Source organism: Neophocaena asiaeorientalis, unplaced genomic scaffold (assembly GCF_003031525.2).
Source record: "Neophocaena asiaeorientalis asiaeorientalis breed wild unplaced genomic scaffold, Neophocaena_asiaeorientalis_V1.1 scaffold33, whole genome shotgun sequence".
Classification (NCBI taxonomy): Eukaryota; Metazoa; Chordata; class Mammalia; order Artiodactyla; family Phocoenidae; genus Neophocaena; species Neophocaena asiaeorientalis.
Genome location: NW_020171988.1, coordinates 749137 through 767203, shown reverse-complemented (window position 1 = coordinate 767203; position 18067 = coordinate 749137). Strand labels below are relative to the sequence as shown.

Below are 18067 nucleotides of genomic sequence, written 5' to 3'. Positions count from 1 at the left end.
CTCCAGGAGATGCTAGTCTATTCTGAAGGGCACTGCCCAGGGCACTGGAGTACACAGCTCGCACAGCTGGCTACAGCACCCCTGGCTTAGGTCACTTGTATTTTACAGTTGAACTTTGCGTCCCACCCCCACCTTCCTTCTCAGGCTGATGTGACAGTGTTCTCACGCGCCTGTACCTGCTTGGTGGCCCTGGGCAGGTGACCCTGGCCGCTGGAGCAGTAGTGGTCGTCCGAGATGGTGATCTGCTCGTTCTCCTCGGCTTCCAGCTGGCTCTGGTTGAAACGCAGGGAACCTTTTAGAATGTCTTTGATCTGTTTTCAAAGAAGAAGAAAATCCATGAGAAAGATGAATGAGTTTGGTTTTAAATGTCAGCTAAACCTCGAATACATCTGAATCAGACTTGTCATTGACTGTTCTTTTATAGTGTGGGTATGAATTTATGACCATCAGAAAGCACAGGAGAAAAAATCCAGCTCTATATCAAAACCGCTGACTTATGAATGACCAAAGAAGATGCCACAGCCTGAATGGCCAGGTTCTCACAGGCGCGGACAAGGGCTGTCACGCCCTTGGTGGTTATCCTAGAGCAGGAAGCACCGCGTGCCCTCACACCCGGCTCCATGGAACAGCCCTCAGCCTCTGAAGGGGCCCACCCACCCCAGTTGAGGGCTAATAACGCAGGCGCGTCTCTTCACTGACATTTCTGTTCCATTCGGTCCTTCAAGGGTCGAGTCACTGCGGCCCTTGAGGGGCTGAGGCCTGTTACAGGAGGTGGTCGTTTATGCCTTGTGCTCCCAGGACATTCGTGATGAGTGACTGGACTTGAGCTGGACCACACACACCACAGCAGCTTCGATAAGGAGCAAACAGAACAGCTTTGCTAAGCGGAAGGGGCAGAGGTGGGAAATGAGAAACCAGTCTGGGCTGCAGGCTGGTCAGACGTAATTGCTGGGCAGAGCAGGGCCATGAGCAGGTAGAGTCAGGAGGGGTCTGTCTGGGAGGAGACACAGGGCCAGGGGGACACTTGCTCTGATGTCACGGTACCCGTGCCCTGGTGCCCTCCCCAGCAGGCACTGCAAGGGTGGCCTGTGCGACACAAAGTCAGAGCAATGGACATACCTGCTTTAGTCCTGCCAGGGAAACCAGAATTTGATCTTCTTTTTCCAAATTTTCTTGTAGTATCACTTCTTGAATATTTACTGAAAATAGAAGAATGACATTTTGTAACTAGTGGCCTGGGTGTAACTTATCTGCTGTCACACCATCACTTCAGACAAGCTGGGGAAGGCTTTTGCCAAGTTTCACAGCAACTCTTCCCACCAAGGACGCTCTGCCCATCTAGAGATGGGGCAGTTGCCGGGCACAGCGCGGGGACACCGAGCCTGGTACACACAGCCTCCCCCAACATCCCACGGATGCGCTCTCACCGTGACAGACGTGTCTTACTCCTCCAGAGGGCCCAGGGCGCCCCTTGCTGACCTAAGACGTGGTGAACAGCGTGGAGCGTTCATCCAGCGTCTGGGAGGAGGTGTTTCCGCTGGGCTTCCTACACTTCTCAGAGTTCAATGCTGTTACCTCACCCCTCTCGCTAAATAAAGACCAGGTCCTCCCAGGTGACGTACATTAAAGACACCATCTTTAAAAAATGTAAACAGTACGGTATGTTGTCAACTCAACATAACGTTAAAAATAAAAGAACAAGCTCACGGAGTCAGCAACACTTAACCCAGGGTCTTCACAGGAACTGCTTCCCTATGCCCTGTAGGAGGCTTGGCCTCTGCTGGAGAGGCCTTCAGCCAGACCTGATCTGAGGACTCGCCAAGCTGAGCTGACCACCAAGGGCTTCAGCAAGCAGGGGACCTCGGCCTTCCCCACCGCATGCCTGAGGGATGCACCCAGCCCTGCTGGGGACTGTGGCTTCCGAGGAGGGGATTCTCGGGGGAGTGCAGGAGTGGAAGCCCCCTCCCCAGCGCTACGCAGGAGACTGTGTTCGGGGGTGGGCGGTGGGGGGGGCGGGGAATTGAAACACATTTTTACAAAGATACCATCCGAGCACCACATTGAGAATCGCTGCAGAATCGGTGCGGGCTCACCCTCCGTTAACACCTGCTTCCTTATTTCCTGGCCCTTAACAATACCCTACTTACAAGGCCTCACAAGCCATGTTCTCAGTCATTCACTCCACCAAGCTGGCCCAGTCTCTGCGCGGGGCTCCTCTGCTCTGTGCCCGGCCCCCGGCGGCCCGCGGTGGGAGAGGCGGGGCCAGCATCCTGCCTGCCCCGGGGCCTGGAGGCTCTGTCCCCAGAGCCCTGCCGACCCGCTCCCCTCAGGGGTCCACCCTCGGCTCCCCTGCGGCCTCACTGGAGCAGAGCCAAGCGGCCCAGGCCACCCTCTGGTCTCCCACCACCAGCTCTTCTACTGCCTCGACAATAAGCCCTGTCACACCCGACGTTAGCACAGGCGTCTGCTGGCTTATCTGTGGTCCATCACCCCCAGCAGGGTCTGGTTCGGGACTACACCCCCAGCCCTCAGCAGAATGGCCGGCGCATTTCAGGTGCACGGTAAGTATTGACTGACCGACCGACTGAACAAACATGGAAAAACATCCTTGGAACCTGCACTGCAGAACACTGCTGTCCTCAATACTTCCAACAAGGAGTTCCAGCAAGGGGCAAGGCGAAGACTGGTACTATCCGCACTAGTCCAGCCGGTTTATTAGAGCCTTCGCTGAGAATAAATCTCCGGACCACACTGACAAGTCCTCTTACAGACAGCAGCAGAAAAACAGCAGCCTTAGCTTACTCAGAAAATGTGACTGCAGCCTCTGGCTAACAGAAAGCCCTGCTTCAGAAGAGAGCAAGATGAATGGGAATGGAATAACAGATATAATTAGAGCGGGAATGTTTCTGGTTTCCTTAAAAGCCTGTAACAATTTGTTCTCTCTCAATTAAAAAACAACAACAACAACAAAAAACCCATCATAAAATCCACTCAACATGACATTAACGACAACCAACTGCAGAAGACTGACCAGAGAGACAGTCCTGTAGGTCTCTGGGAGGACTGAGAAAGGTTGCCTTTCAGGGTTGCCTCAGGACTGCTCTGTTTTTTTTTTTTTTTTTTTTTTTTACCATATAATTTTATTTATTTAAAATTCTGGAAAATTCAAAGTAATTTATGGTTACAGAAAGTAGGACGGTGTATGCCTGGGGTCAGTGGGTTGGGGAGGGGTGAGAGGAGGAATTACCAAGGAGCACACTTGTCAATAAAACATGAACAGGATAGAAGTATACCACTTCCAGGATGGAAATGTAAGGCCTATTCATAACTCCTCCATTCTCTCTTCTCCCTTCTAGCTATCTGGAACCCATGACAACTCACTACCCCAACTATAGATGAAAACAAGGACCTGGAGGATAGTGTATCCCTGAATGGCCAAATGAAATAGAGGCTCAACGTTTACCTTGAACACTCCCTCAGACCATTATGTGGGAGGAAAGTAAACTTTAGTCTCCTTTAAGGCATTGAATTATTGTTGGATCGTTTTTGTTAGGGTAGCCTAGCCTTATTGTATCAAATATTTATTGAATTTTAAATTTCAATGACATTTCCTTTTTAACTTGAGGAATTCTCTTTCAAATCTTCTAGGCATTTTTTTTTAAATCAACGTCTTTATTGGAGTATAATTGCTTTACAATGGTGTGTTAGTTTCCGCTTTATAAAAAAGTGAATCAGTTTTAAGGCAGAGCTCAGGGCCCAGGGCTGCCTAGGCAGTTTGGCAGGGCGGTGGCCCTGCCCCACTGAGCCGCTAGGGGGCAGATCCCCAGCTTCGGCTGTGGAGGCGGAGGCAGCAGGGGAGAGCTCCCAGCCCCCGGGAGGAAGCTCAGCCAGCGGATGCAGGGGCACAGGGACAGCTGGAGGGAGCGCGGGGGGTTCTCCCGTCCAAGGAAGTAACGGAGGCCGCACCTGGCAAATCGGGGGCCAGGAAGAGAGGCGATCTGTAGAGAGCAACTGTGATAGGTTATGTCCTACCCTGCAGGACCTTTGTCTCCTGTTGCCTCTTGGAGAGTTTGCTGTGGAACATCGCACGGAGCCAAAGGGCTTGGCCAGACTGCCTGTCTCCAACGTAGTGGTGGGACCCACGGTTGGCAGCCGTAAGGACCACAGGCCTTGGCTGACAGGGCTGTCAGTGGCTCCAGTGGGGACAGAGGCCTAGAAAGATGCGGGAACAGAGCCTTCCTTAAAGGCCGGCAAGGACCCGGAGTGCACTCAGACGCCCTTCCTCAAATAACAGAGGGACACGTGAGACAGACCAGAATCCTGACGCCACCCGGGCAGGAAGAAGAGACAGAGTGGGGAAACGAACTGTGGGCCTTGGTCCAGACAAGGTGGTTAACGGGTAGGAAATCGAGTTGCCTCTAACTGGCAAGTGTTTAGGCCTCAGATGGCCGTTGGTGGGACTGGAACTTCAGAGAGAGATTTCTGCACACACGAGTTTAAGTATATAGATTTACTCTCCCACTACAGACCTGAGGCCGTACCACATCACACGGGCCGTGCGGGCCGAAAATCCCATGAACCAAGAAGGCCTAGCCACGCTCTCGTGGATGCCCTGCTTTGCTGTGAGCCTCCCATGGTCCGTATACTCCAGAGGGGTAGTGGTGATGCTGGCAGGGCGGGCTGGGGAAGCAGAAGGCAGGAGCGCGTCGGGAAGCTGCAGTAACGGAAACCCTGGTCCTTCAGGCCTAAGTGGGGATACGCTCCCTGTTTCTCAAGGCCCCTCCCTTCCTGTGCTTTCCTTTGCTGAGACGCCAGCAGCCACAGCCTAGATCCTCACAGCCGCCGCACCGTCTCTCAGGTCTAAAGAGGTGGCACGGCTGCTGGGTGGGGGGAACCCCAACCCCACCCTCCAACCCCTCCTCACCGACGGGTCCCAGAGGTTGCGGTGCGCCCTCCCTCGCCGCCAGCGGTGGTCACGTGACCGCGAAGCCCGCGGAGGGAGCCTCTGGAAAGCTCCCCACGGGGACTGGCTCCGTCTGTGCCTTTACGTTCCCCACTCGTGCTGCCTGCAAGGCTGGCAGGAACCCTGCAGGTCACCTCGCAAGCACCTGGGTGAGGGTCACCGCCCAGCGCTGTGGACGTGGCCGGGAAGAGCCCGGGGCCCCAGCCCATCGCGGAGCTGCCATACCTGCTCCCACGGCCTGCCTCTGGGCTGCTTTGACTTAAGAAAAAAATAAATAACCTCCTGGTGTGTCTATTCTACTGTTTTGGGGGTTAATGTGAGTAGCGGCTGTAATCGTGTCCAAGGACTACAAACTGGGTGGTTTAAAACGAAAGAAATGTATTCTCGTTCCAGAGGTGCTAAGTCCAAAGCCAAGGTGCCGGTGGGGCCTCGCTCCCTGCAGGCTGGAGAGAAGTGTTCTTTCCTGCCTCCTCCCGGCTTCGTCTCAACTCGATGACACTTGTCAAGACCCTCTTTCCAAATAAGGTCACATTCACGGGTTCCGGGTGAACATGAATTGGGGGGAACTCTTCTCGACTCAGTACAGCAGCCCCGCTGCCTACCTGTCACACAGGATCAAAGTCATCCAGTTCCTCTAATGAAAGGGGACCAAGGTCAAGGGCGCACCTGGGAGGACAGGAGCCCACAGCCTTGGTGTCCTCAGCAGTGCACTCCCACCCAACAGCTCTCCAGCCTGGTTCTTTGGATTGGATCAAAGTTCACCTTTTTGAAGGGGATGAAAACCAGGAGCTTCTCCCCTGAAAACCCACATAAAATGACATAAAATGTTCACTTAATTTTAAGGCTAAACCTCTCCTGTAAAATCACCTGAGCTGACTAGCTGTGCAATCCAGGGTGCAGAAATCCAAGTCAAAGCAAAAGGGCACCTACAGAGGCTGCTAAGTGTCCTGAGTACAAGAATTTTTATTTACCTCACAAAGTACTGACCGTGTAAATCCTCTGCCTAGCCACTTCCACTATATACTGATTCAAGGCGGCATTTACAACCATTTTAGTAATACAGAACTTCTCAGTCACAAATGCACTGCATGTAAAAATAGAAAAACATAATGGTCTCTTTTCATACCTTGTAATATTGAAGGCAGAAATGTGAAATGTTTACATTTTCAATGTAGGGCACATTTTTCCTTCTAGTAAGAGGCAGAAATAATATAAATGATGATATAAAGGTTCTTTCTTTTTGTTTCTGTGTAGAAGGGAGATTATGTTCTTTATAGTCTCCTTCTATTTAAGCATTGCCTATTACAGATGTTGGGGCACTGAAACTGAAGGGGAAAACCTCACAAAACTAACTGCTTCTGTGGAAATTACACAAAAATCTCATCAACATCACAATCCCACGGGGTCTCCACTACTTTTAATGAAATGTCAATGCCGCAAAAAATGGGTCTCTCTCTCTAAGGATAATGGAAATGGCACACGAACTACTTTTTCAATTTCCTAAAATTCTTTTCAATGCTAAAATAAAAAGTGTTTTCATCTATATGCCGGGTACAAAGATAACAGAAGCCTATATTCCTTAAGAAGGGCAGGAAAAGGGGACAAAAGGAGAACTCACATCTGTCTACAGAGGAGGTGAAACTGGGCGGGTCATTTAACCTCCTTGTGCCTGAGGGGTAATAACAGACCTCTCCCCAGAGGGTCAGTGTGAAGCATGAACAAACAGCACAGCACCCAGGCCACTGCAGAAGCTCAACACCCGGGAGCTTCCATGTCTACACAGCCACCCTACCTCATCTGACTATCCCAACAACCCTTCTGGATGAGGGCCATCATCCTATCATAGAAATGGGAGCCCAGCTGAGAAATGCCAGGTCTCTCATGTGAGGTCCCATGACTGGACAGAGCTAGGATCAGATTCCGGATTGGCTGGACTCCTGAGCCCTCCTGACACACACGATTTATGCATATGGCACTGACGGGGAAGCTGGAGATACGAAAAGGCACAGGATGGAGTCCTGGCAGTGACTCGACTGCCTTGAGATGCCAGTGCCCTTTATCTGGTGGTGGAACTGATCTAAGGGAGGTCAGCCAGCGGCAGGAAGTCACCTTTCACTTCTCCCAGAGCTTTCCGGAGCGCTGGAGTGGTCATCCAACAGCCTGGACTTTGATGACCCTGGGCCATGATACTGATGGGTCTGTGTGTCACTAAAGCTATCAGTAACATGCGGGTGACACCTGCCTTGAAGGTTAGAGGAGATAATCGAAGTGGTCCACATCTATCATGCTGCCTTGCTATGATTATTATTGCTTAGTCTGTTGTTGTTGTTTCTTTCACCAGTTCCTTAAATACCCAGAGAAGTGGATTCTGCTCCCAGAGGTTCTCTCATCTCTGACAGAGATTTAGTCACCCTGACTTCTGACAATAAGGGACGGCCCCAGAGGAAATACACAGGCTGTTACAAACCAGAGGGGGCACGTGTATGGTTGCCCTGGGGTCACACGCGTCCAGAGAGTGGTGGTGGTTTAAGAAGTGACCATTAGGCAAGGAGGGGGGCAGACCTGTACTTTGTCACTATTGGCTTTGGCTGGACCATTATTAGCAAAGGGATTTCTGCCCACAGAGGGTATGCCATAGTTGTCCAGTCTTGGGAGAAGGCAGGTCTAGGAGAAGACTCGTAGGCGTCAAATTCATCCTTTAATCTGCGGCGTCTATTTCTGGGTGTCCCTGCAATGCCACTCCCCGTCTAGAAGGCCCTTCTACTCTCCTCCTATCACCACACCCTCCTTCTCTTCAAAGCCCACCTTAAAGCTGTTCAAGCGTCAGTCCTTCCCTCCGCAAGCACCCGCTTGATGGACTCTCCTGCTTCATCTTTCATGCTTGCAACTGTCATCCAGAGATGAGGCTTGAAGACGAAAAGTTTCCTGAAACTGCACAGTTCTGCACGGCAAGTCCTGGACTCCAGGTCTTCTGGTTGCAAATGTGGGTGGCGTAGGTTCACGACATCCCTTGACTTTGAACCCACCATCCCTGCCAATGTTTCTGAGATCACTGGTGCTCCAGGAGGACTGTGCTTGCTTCCCGTGAAGCCACGTGTCACTTCAGGTATTTCTAACAAGGCATATTCTCTGTTGCGCTCTGTCTCCCTACTTTGAAGTTTGGTCCACTCTTTCAATACACATTGAGCTCTATTTGAAAAGCGCTCCCCCACTTCACCCCACCCCAACCTCCTTCACCCCGAGCCTGTTTCTACATCAGAGAGCAGGTACTTAGGAAATATTGGCCGAATGGCCGATGTGAGGCTTTCCCGCCAACGTTAGGGCTGATTTTTATCTCCTGAGGAATAGATGGAGGTGAGAGATTTCTCAGGTGAAGAATTAAGGGCTACTAATCCGATCACGCAGATCCTGGATTGGAAAGTGGGAGGGGCGGGTGAAGGGAAGTACAGTCACTGACGGTCTACTGAGGGCCAAGGACTGAGTCCGGGGCTTTGCGCTCAGTATTTTCTTAAAAAGCAAACAGCAGATCACACAGAAAATATAATCAAGGGTCCTACTTTGCATCCAGCTGCCAGAATGGCTGAAGACCCTGAACTCAGCACTGGGAGAGGAACAATCCGTAGGAAAACCCAAGGGAAGGCTAGGCAAACAACGCGTATTGCACTGAAGCTTAATCTTCGGGTCAATCAACAGTTCTCCTAAGTGAACTGAGTGTGCTCAGCACAGAGTTTCAAATCTGTACTGGTCTCAGCCATTTCTGATTCTTCTCTCAGGATTTCCCTCCCTGCCAGCCAGAGGCTGGCACAGAAGCACGGCTCTTCAAGGTAAAACCTATCCTGTTCACGATACGGCTGCCACCTTTGGGTCAACCAGAAGAGACTCTGCACATACTTTTCAACTTAAAAGGTCTCTAAGCTCCAGTAAGGGTTAGATGCCTTTGCCAGAATACATATTTCTAAAAATAAAAGCAGAAACACAGCTAGGACCTCACAAATAGGAAATATCCTGGGGTTTCTGTAACCACCGTGTCTCATTTGGGAGCAATGAGATAAAAATAACATCATTTAGTCAGACAAGACCCTTTGAATTGGGTTGAAGATGGATATGTTTTTTGTGAATTGCAGGCCATAAGGTTTTGCCCACTCGAGGACTGGGGATAGTCAAGTGCCACACCTCAGCTGGGAGTGAAACACAGCCATGGCAGTGAATACGAACCTCCTTACGTCCGCTCAGGCCCCCTCTCCCCACTCACAAGCCCTTAGCTCAGCATGAGACACTTGTGGTGGCCAAGAAGTCCTTGAGCCTGCGAGCTGTTGGTGGCAAGCCTGTTTCTACTGAGGTGGGGGGGGGGACAAGTCTTTTGCTTCCTGGGTCATCACTGGAGAGGCCGGGGTTAGAGGAGGTGGAAAGGCAGCCTGATATGGAGGTGGGAAAACAGGTGGTACAGTCAGACACAGTTTAAGAAAGACAAAGGATTTGGGAATAATCTTCAAAAAAGAGAAAGAGAGTGAAAGATATTCAGTTTGGAAAAGCATGTGGGAAAATGGAGAGAGCCATAAAATGGAAAACAAAATGATGCAAGATGAATCGTCCATACTGAGGCCTCGTGATCAGGGATGTGTTCTCTGAGCCGGGAAAGGACAAGGTAGCGTACAGTTGGCTAAGTTTTTCTCAGTAGGTCTAGGGTTGGTGCAAGGAAGATGCTTCCAAGGCTTCTGATAATACAACCGGGGGGAAAATGCCTTCCATGACGAGACAGCAAGGCTGGAAAGAGGCTGAGAACAGCACTGAATGTGGCCAGGGAGCTTGTGAGCTCTCCACCCACAGAGCTCCTGCACGTGTGCCTGCAGTGTGGGGTTACGGATGCATGACAGCGCTAGCAATACATTAACTGAATCTTGCCCCGATTGTGTAAAGTTCTCTTGCTCCTTGCTGCTTGGAGTCTGTCACGGGCCAGTATCACCAGGTGTCCTGGGGGCTGTTAGAAATGCAGATCTTCAGGCCCCGGCTCAGACCTACTGAGTCAAAATCTGCATTTTTAACAAGACCCTCAGGTGAAGTATATCTTATCCTTCTACAGAGGACTATGCTACCCACAATTAAATGCAGTGTTTCAAATTCTTAAAAGAATTACAAGAAGCTTTTATCACAGTGTGGTTGACAGAGGGAAAGCTGTCTGGTGATCACATTTTCCTTCTGTGCTTCTCAAATGTCATTAGTTAACTGCTTGCTGAACATTTCCAAAGGCATCAATTGAACGCTGTTTTTGTAAACATCAGCAAATCAGATGCATAAAGTTCTTGCAGAGGCTAATACACTGATTTTCAAAAATGGCCTCCTCTTACAGCTAATTCTTGCATAAACATTAGGACAAGTACAAAATCAGTAAGGATGTGCGCCATAAAGCAGCAGATCTGAAGCCCAACTACTGGTTCGAGTGTGGCCTCAGCAGGATCATCAGTGGAAGAGAGTCCAAGGCCTGGGACGGGGTCTGGGCCCCTGGCACCAGCGAGCTGTGTGTCACTCATCCTGCCCGGGCCTCGGTTTCCTTATCTGTGAAATGAAGAACGGCCGAGACGGCCTGTTGGGGGTCCACGTCTTCAACAGTCTAAGATCCTACGGGCTACAGAACTCTAATTTCCCTTAATTCATTGCATTTAACCCTCCCACTGTCTGTGTGAACCACCAATGAAAGGGCAAGCTGCCGGAAACTAGTGTAAATACCAAACAGATGAGGGGAAACACCTCCCCTGGGAGCAGGCAGGGCGAGCGGCAGCCCAGCTGCTCACAGATCAGAGAAGTGCAGGCAGCTCAGCCACGTGCAGTGAAATTACGTGTGAACGATGGCAAACCTAAAAATAGCCTGACTCAGCCACGGAGGTTCCTGCTGTCAATGGTTTTCAGCTCAACTGTCAGGAGTGACTATAGCAACAGAAAAATGAACATGTGAAAAAGTCTTCTAAAGTTGACAGGAAAAGTTTAGATTTAATAAAACACAGATTTTCACTTCCCGTCTCTAAATCTTTGAATTCACATAGCTCACTTATGCGGAGGTAATGAAATGGGAATTTTGGTAGAGTTTTGAGAAGACAAATACTTTTTCAGTGTTGGCTTCCAGAACTATAAGGAAATAACTGCTAACCAGTCAATTTTATTACCTCTACAATTAAAGGACCATTTAAACAAATGCCTTTATTTAATTTTTAACTGAGATGTTCTTCTCTGTATTTGTTCTGTTATAAAAATAGCCTTCAACTGTACTTGACATTTTAAGATACTATTTCATGTCTGATGATAACATAGGTTGATATGGCATTCTCTTGAAATGAAAGGAATTTAGTGAAAATCATTAACACTAGAAAAGCGTGCAGAGCAGTAACTCCCAGGATGAGTATGTGAGGCCGCTCTCACGGCCCTCGGGAGGCTCATGCCACGGTGGCCTGCAGACGCACCACTGGGCTCTGACAAAGCTGCTTTTGCTCAAAGAGCCCACACACCTAATCTGAGGACCGGCAGATCCAAAAATCCAGCATCTTTTGGCATGATTTGATGGAAGAATATTCGAGTAGGTTTGGGGAAGTGTGGTACTGTTCCCAGCTCTCCTGCTAACTAGCGGCGGGGCCCGAGACCGGTCACTACTCAGCTCTCCGGTCATGGGCTGGCTGAGTTTCCCAGGCTCGTCCACCAGAAGGGACAGTTAAGAGTTAAGGGGAAAGAGGGGGAGGAGCTGTGCTGAAAACCCAGCCTGCGCTGGGTTTTAAAAACATACTAGTCTTGGCAACCAGCTGGCAAGAGATTGATCTTTGTATCTCCATTTTATATATGTAGACGCCATCATAAGCACGCTGATCTCACAGGTGATGGAGCCTGGTTTCAACCCTGTGTCTGTCTGACGCCCACGAGGCTGTCTCTCCTTCTCAGGTACCACTGTAGCCGCTCTTACCGCTGACTCTTGCCTGCAGTGTAAAGACTGACCCCCAGGTGCTAGTTACACGCACTTAAGGCATCTACAGATTTTCCAAGCATAGAAGACTAGGTCAGGTCCCTTAGAAAGTCCCTCTATACTCTTCCTTTCACTCAGGCCACCACTGTTAATGGTTACTTTCACATCAAATGTATTCTGTTGTGCCACCTGCTGTTTTCACTTCACAATATGTTATGAACACCTCCTTATGTTAATAAATATTTTCATCTTTATAAAGATTGCATTACTATATTATAATCAATCACTTAGTCATGGATTTTTCACTTGTGCCTATTTTTGAACTACTTTAATAATCAGGAAAAACAGAAAAGGTCATATGGAAAAAATACTAGGGTATTAAAGTCATTTTTAAAGGAAATAATTTAAAAGGTAGATCAAGAGCTTCACCTCAATTAATCTTTGTGTTTTCCTCAAAGTTTTGCTTACAGTCAAAACTGCCTACAACCCGGGAACACCCTTTAATAAACCAGCGTTATATACGCAGATGAAATAAAACGCATGTGCAGCCCCCAGGGCCACAAATTCTCCGTAGCAACCCTCAACCCTACTGTAAAAATGCAGTCGTGCTATCTGTATGGCAAAAAGAAGTCGACAGAAGGGATTCTGGCTGAAAGTGACACATATACACAAAAACAAATTTAGTTTTGAGGTCAGCTGAAAATCCACAGCTGGGTATGGGCTTTTCTTTAATTAAAGTGTTTCCCCCTCCCATGCGATGAGAAAATGCTCTGCTGGTGCTGACTGAAAGAACAAAAATCAGAGCAAAAGCTGTTTGAAAATTCTGAGGCTTAAGTAAAGTTGCTTTAAAAGCGGCCCGAACAACTTGGAAATATCCTACTCTAGGATTTTGCCAGAGTTCCAGTACATCTTTTCAGTCACTTCTTTGTTCTCCTACTTTGGTCAAAACCAAAAATCAAGTAACACGAAGGTCACCCATTTAGCTGGAGAAGGAAAAAATACACACACGTCCATGTGCGCACACACATGCCCACACTTACTTTAAAATTAAAATTATATTTAAATAATTAACTAAAACTAGTTATGTAATACATATCCATTATTTATTCATAAACTACCTCTTTGTTACTTCTTTTTGAAGCATTTTATTTTTTTATTGCAGTAGAGTTGCTTCACACGGCTGTGTTAGTTTCTGCTGTACAGCAAAGTGAATCAGCCATACGTATACACACATCCCCTCTTTTATTTGGATTTCCTTCCCAGTTAGGTCACCACAGCGCACTGAGCAGAGTTCCCTGTGCTGTACAGCAGGTTCTCATTAGTTATCTATTTTATACATCGGAGTGTATATATGTCAACTCTAATCTCCCAATTCATCCCACCCCCTTCTTTTTGATGCATTTTAAACTGTGATGCTATAAGATTCATGTAAAATCAATTCTATATGAATTTTAAAAAGTGATCATAAAGAAACATATAGAGTTTTGAAGGGGGTGGAAGCAGGTATGACGGGGAACGTCTCTTTCTGTGATTACAGATACTACTCTTTTGATCACCTACCACGGTTTGTCCTGCAGCTTCCCCCTCCTGAGCCCTTTCTCTGGAGAAGGGGTCAAGAGAGCAGAAAGAAGGCGGAGGATAGAACAGGGCCCAGCGAGCGGGAGGCCGCGACACCTGGTTCAAGCACCTCTCCAAAGCCGTAAGAGAGCGTGTATTACTGGCTCCAGGCCAGTATGTTTTAGGCTACATCCAGATGACAGCCGTGTTGGCCACATGTCATGGACTCAGGACCCAGCAGGCTGGGTGACTGATAGAATCTGAGGTATAAAGTCTACCTTCATCCCTCTCGAGTTTTTTCATTCTTCTAAAAAAGAGGAAGGACGACTGAATTTTGGAGGCAAGTGAGGATTGTGTTCCTGATTTATTATCGAGACCAACTTGCCAGCGCAAAGTCAAGTACAGGAACTTAATTATCTGGATAATTTTGGCACCAGGAATTCACTTTGCCTTTGTCTCCATTACTCGGCTAAGTCAAATGATTAGATTTTGCCTGGGCTGTCACTGTTATTCTTACATAAAGTGTTTGTCTATAATAAGCTTCATGTTCTACAAACAACTGCTCCCTGAGTCTAGGAAAACCAAGGACTGAGCTTCAGGGCTGTCTTATACTTCCAACAGTTATTTAAACACTCCTTTAAAGGGTGAAAAGTAGGAATTTATACCATATGCTTGTACATGTGTGAAAGGTCATATAAGATTCTTCATTTGAACATCATTTGTAATGTTAAAAGACTGGCAATATCTTAGGTGCTCATTAGTCTGGGGTTAAATGAATTATGATACAGCCATATAATGAGATTCAATGCAGGTGTAAAAAAGCATGAGGCCACTCTGTATTCATATAGAAGTGCTCTCCATAGTACAGCGTTCAATGAGAAATCAAAGTGCAGAACAGTGCGAGGATTATGCTCTACTTGCACTCTGAAAGGGTAAGTGCAGGGTTATATTGGTTTGTACAAACATAGTTTATTTCTGAAGGATAAACACGAAACCGATAAAAAAATGGCTGTTTTCAATCGTCAAAAATAGGATTGAGCTGTGAAATATACATGATTTTCATCTGTTTTCTTCACTAGTATTTCTCCAGTGTCTAGAAAAGGGCCTGGCATGTTGCAGGTGCTCAATATTTGTGGAATAAAATGAAGAAAAATTTAAAAAACCGAACAAACATAAAGTCTATCTTCAGCGAAGGCCCCAGAGATGGGCCACACTCATGGCCCCTGCCAGTGGGAAGAGGCCTTGGTAGGTTCTCTTTGGTTTCCCCTCATAGGTGGGGTACGTCCTGATTTCTCACAGTGCTTGGTATTGCCACTTCTCCACACTCACCAGGCAGCATACTGGCCAGTTCCATGAGATTTGTTTTCCTAATTTGCTCCCAAACTACAGATACTAGACACTGGAGAATGGAGAAGGAAAGGATGTCCATAAGTGGGCTGAAAATAACCACAGTATGGATTATAAAAGTTCTGCAAGCAGAATGGAGTTCCTGAAGCAATACACAGGTGGTCCAGCAGAGAGCTCTTCTAATACAAAATATAGAACTTTCACAAATGTAGAGAATAAGGCCTGAAGACTCTCTCATGTGACATATGGACAACTCACACATAAACTCAACTTCAAACTAAGACTTCTTTTTTTTTTTTTTTTTTTTTAAGACATTTCTTAAAGTATAGGCACAGTCAGAAGTAAGAAAAGGTCAGGGTCCTGACATGCGTTTTGGGCAGGCGGTTAAAAACATATACTTAAAAATATAACGAAAGCACTGTCAACATAATCATCACGTGAGTGATGATAGGCAGCTTAGCACAAGAGTAGAGCTGACCATCTGGTCTGGAAAGTTCAATATTTCATTTTGGTTTGGGGCAGAGAGATATTCACAAAGGGCAGCGTAGCCGTTAAGAGCTGAAATCTAGAGTCAGACTGCTTGATTCTGAATTTCTCCTCTACTCACTGGTGTTATAATTTGGGGAAACTGTATTAATCTCCGTGTATCAGTTTCCTCATATGCACAAGGCGGATAGTAACCGTACACCTACTGCAGCTCTGCCGTGTGGGTACATGAGATAATTCACGTAAAGCGCTCAGCACAGGCCCTCGCGGCTGGGCTATTACTGTCACGACTGTCAGCGTGCCCAGGGCCAAAGTACTTCACTCACCAAGATGAGTGTCCATCACCTTCGCACAGTATTTGCACATGGCATCCAGGTCATTCAACTGTCCTTGAAGGAGGGAAATCTGGGCTTCTAATTCTTCTTCCTAAAATGAAGGGAGCAAAGATATGAAAATGAAAAAAAAAAAAAAATCAAAGAAAATCCCCAAAGTCCTCCAAATGATCTGGACTGTTAAAGAGCCACAGTGTCTTTTCAGCCCTAGACAGAACAAAAGAAAGCAACAAATAAACAACAGCAAACCCACTACTGCCACCACCAACAAACCAGAGTAAGGGTAAAGTGGAGGTTTAAAAAAATCTGGACTTGGGCTTCCCTGGTGGCGCAGTGGTTGAGAGTCCGCCTGCCGATGCCGGGGACACGGGTTCGTGCCCCGGTCCGGGAAGATCCCACATGCCGTGGAGCGGCTGGGCCCGTGAGCCATGGCCGCTGAGCCTGCACGTCCGGAGCCTGTGCTCTGCAACGGGCCACAACAGTGAGAGGCCCGCATACCACACACACAAAAAAAATCTGGACTTCTAATTGAATGCCAGCTTTGCGCCACGTGTAAATGTTTACCCATACAACCTTGTATTACAGAAGTACATAAAATGTCTTCAGTAACTATGGAGCCACACAAATTGAGAGAGTAAATGGGATTTCAGTGGACCCTACTCCTTAGGCAGCTGGTACGAGACCATTACATTTTCTCACACACATTTGAGACACCAAAGATTTCCATTTGTTTCAGACAAATCTCATCATTTTCTAGACAATGATAATCTCTTAAAACGTGAGATTTCCCAAAGCACTTGGAAAAGTTCTGTCCCCACAGCCCATAATTAGCTGCTCTTAACGTTTCCTCTCTTGGTAGGATACTAGAGGATTGTATTTATTTGACTTGTTTCCAGGAAAAAAAATACTCTGGGTGGGATAATTATCTAAACGGTAAAAGACAATCTAACTGTAACAAAAGGATAAAACGTGGGTTTTGGATTTGTTTTTTTTTAAGAAAAAAAGGAATACATGCAAAAAAGTTCCCAAGGAAATTTCGAAGATTAAGGGAGTTTTTCTCAGAGAAAGAGTAATCCTCAAAGCTGGAGGAGGCTAGCAAATTGATTTTCGAGTGTTAGACACTTTTCTTTTCACATTAAGAATCCTCTGTGTCATCAAAAAAAAGGGAAGAGAAACCTCCCAAGAGATACTTTTTCTTAGAGACTGAATATAATTTGACACATAGATGGAAATGAACAGTTGAAAAGGTTACTTGTAGGTGTACCACATTTAAGCAACACACATAGGCAGCACTGTTTTTAACGGCTGCCTGGAGGCTGAGCCCTTAGGAATATGCATTTAAATGCTTGACGCAGAAAACAGACATAGCCATAGCTCTAAAAACAAATTACTGTGAAATGCCCACTGTAGGATTACACAAGCATGAACCATGTACTTTATACATCCCACAAGGCGAAGCAGCCTCTCTTCTGATACTCAAGTAAAGACAAATGCAACCAGGAGAAGCTCAGACAGGGAATGATTACTGGGGCCTTGGGTAGGTGGTTTCAGGGCATTCTTCTTCTCCTTTTTCTCCTTTGTGTCTGCACAAACTTGAGTTTCCCCGTTCTATCAGGACCCTACAGGAATCACAGAAAGAAGGCTACATCTGTGGGTTAACCCTGGTTGTGGTTCGTCTCCAAAGATGGCCACCATCCATTCCTTCCCTCCCTCAATGGACATGCTGTTCCATTCATCAAGAGGTAGTGTCTGTTTCTCCTCCCCTCGAATCCTGGCTGGCCTGTCACTTGCCTTGATCCAGAGGATGCAGCAGAAGTCAAACTGTTCCAGCTGGGGGCTAGTGTAAGAGGCCTGCCAACTTCTGCTTTCTTCTGCTTGCACTAGAGGAAGAGGGCTACCATAGTTAGTTGTCAAGAAGCTCAGGCTAGGATACTGAAAGGGAGGAGAGACAAAATGGAGAGAAAGAGGCCACAGGAGAAGCAGTGAGGTTCTAGACACGTGAATGGCGTCTTCCTGGACCCTTCAGCTCCACCTGTCTGAAGCCAGCCAAATAAGTAACCCAGTCAGCATCGCGTGGAATGGAAGAGCAGCCTAACCCAGCCTTGTCCAGATGCCTGACCGGTAAACCTATGAGAAGTAACAATGCCGTTTTGAGGAGCGGGGTTTGGGGGTGGTTTGTTACGTAGCCACAGATAACTGACATGGTGGTGGAATGGGAAGAACACTAGAGTGGTATATGGCACGAGGAAATCTGACTTCTAGTCCTGGTCCTGCCATTAACAAGTCATGTCAACTTCAGTAACCCTCTACCCAGTCTGGGCCTAACTCTGGCACCCTCTGGAGAAGGCAGAAGTTAGATACTTTGCTCCCAAGGAGTTTACAAGCTTGGAGTTGGAATAGGAAAGGTATATAAACTAGAGGATGAGGGAGAGTACATGA

At 47.5% G+C, this 18067-nt stretch overlaps 1 protein-coding gene across 3 annotated transcripts in view; it reads right to left on the bottom strand.

The window, feature by feature from the left end:
- Positions 1-18067, bottom strand: part of TBC1D5 (TBC1 domain family member 5) — a 530340-nt gene that overhangs the window by 6228 nt on the left and 506045 nt on the right. For all 3 annotated transcript variants that reach the window (XM_024747581.1, XM_024747573.1, XM_024747583.1), the window contains 3 exons: positions 15623-15722; positions 1120-1199; positions 177-311 (listed from right to left, as the gene is read on the bottom strand). In XM_024747581.1, coding sequence (XP_024603349.1) covers positions 177-311; positions 1120-1199; positions 15623-15722 — 315 coding nt within the window. The remainder of the gene's footprint in view (positions 1-176; positions 312-1119; positions 1200-15622; positions 15723-18067) is intronic.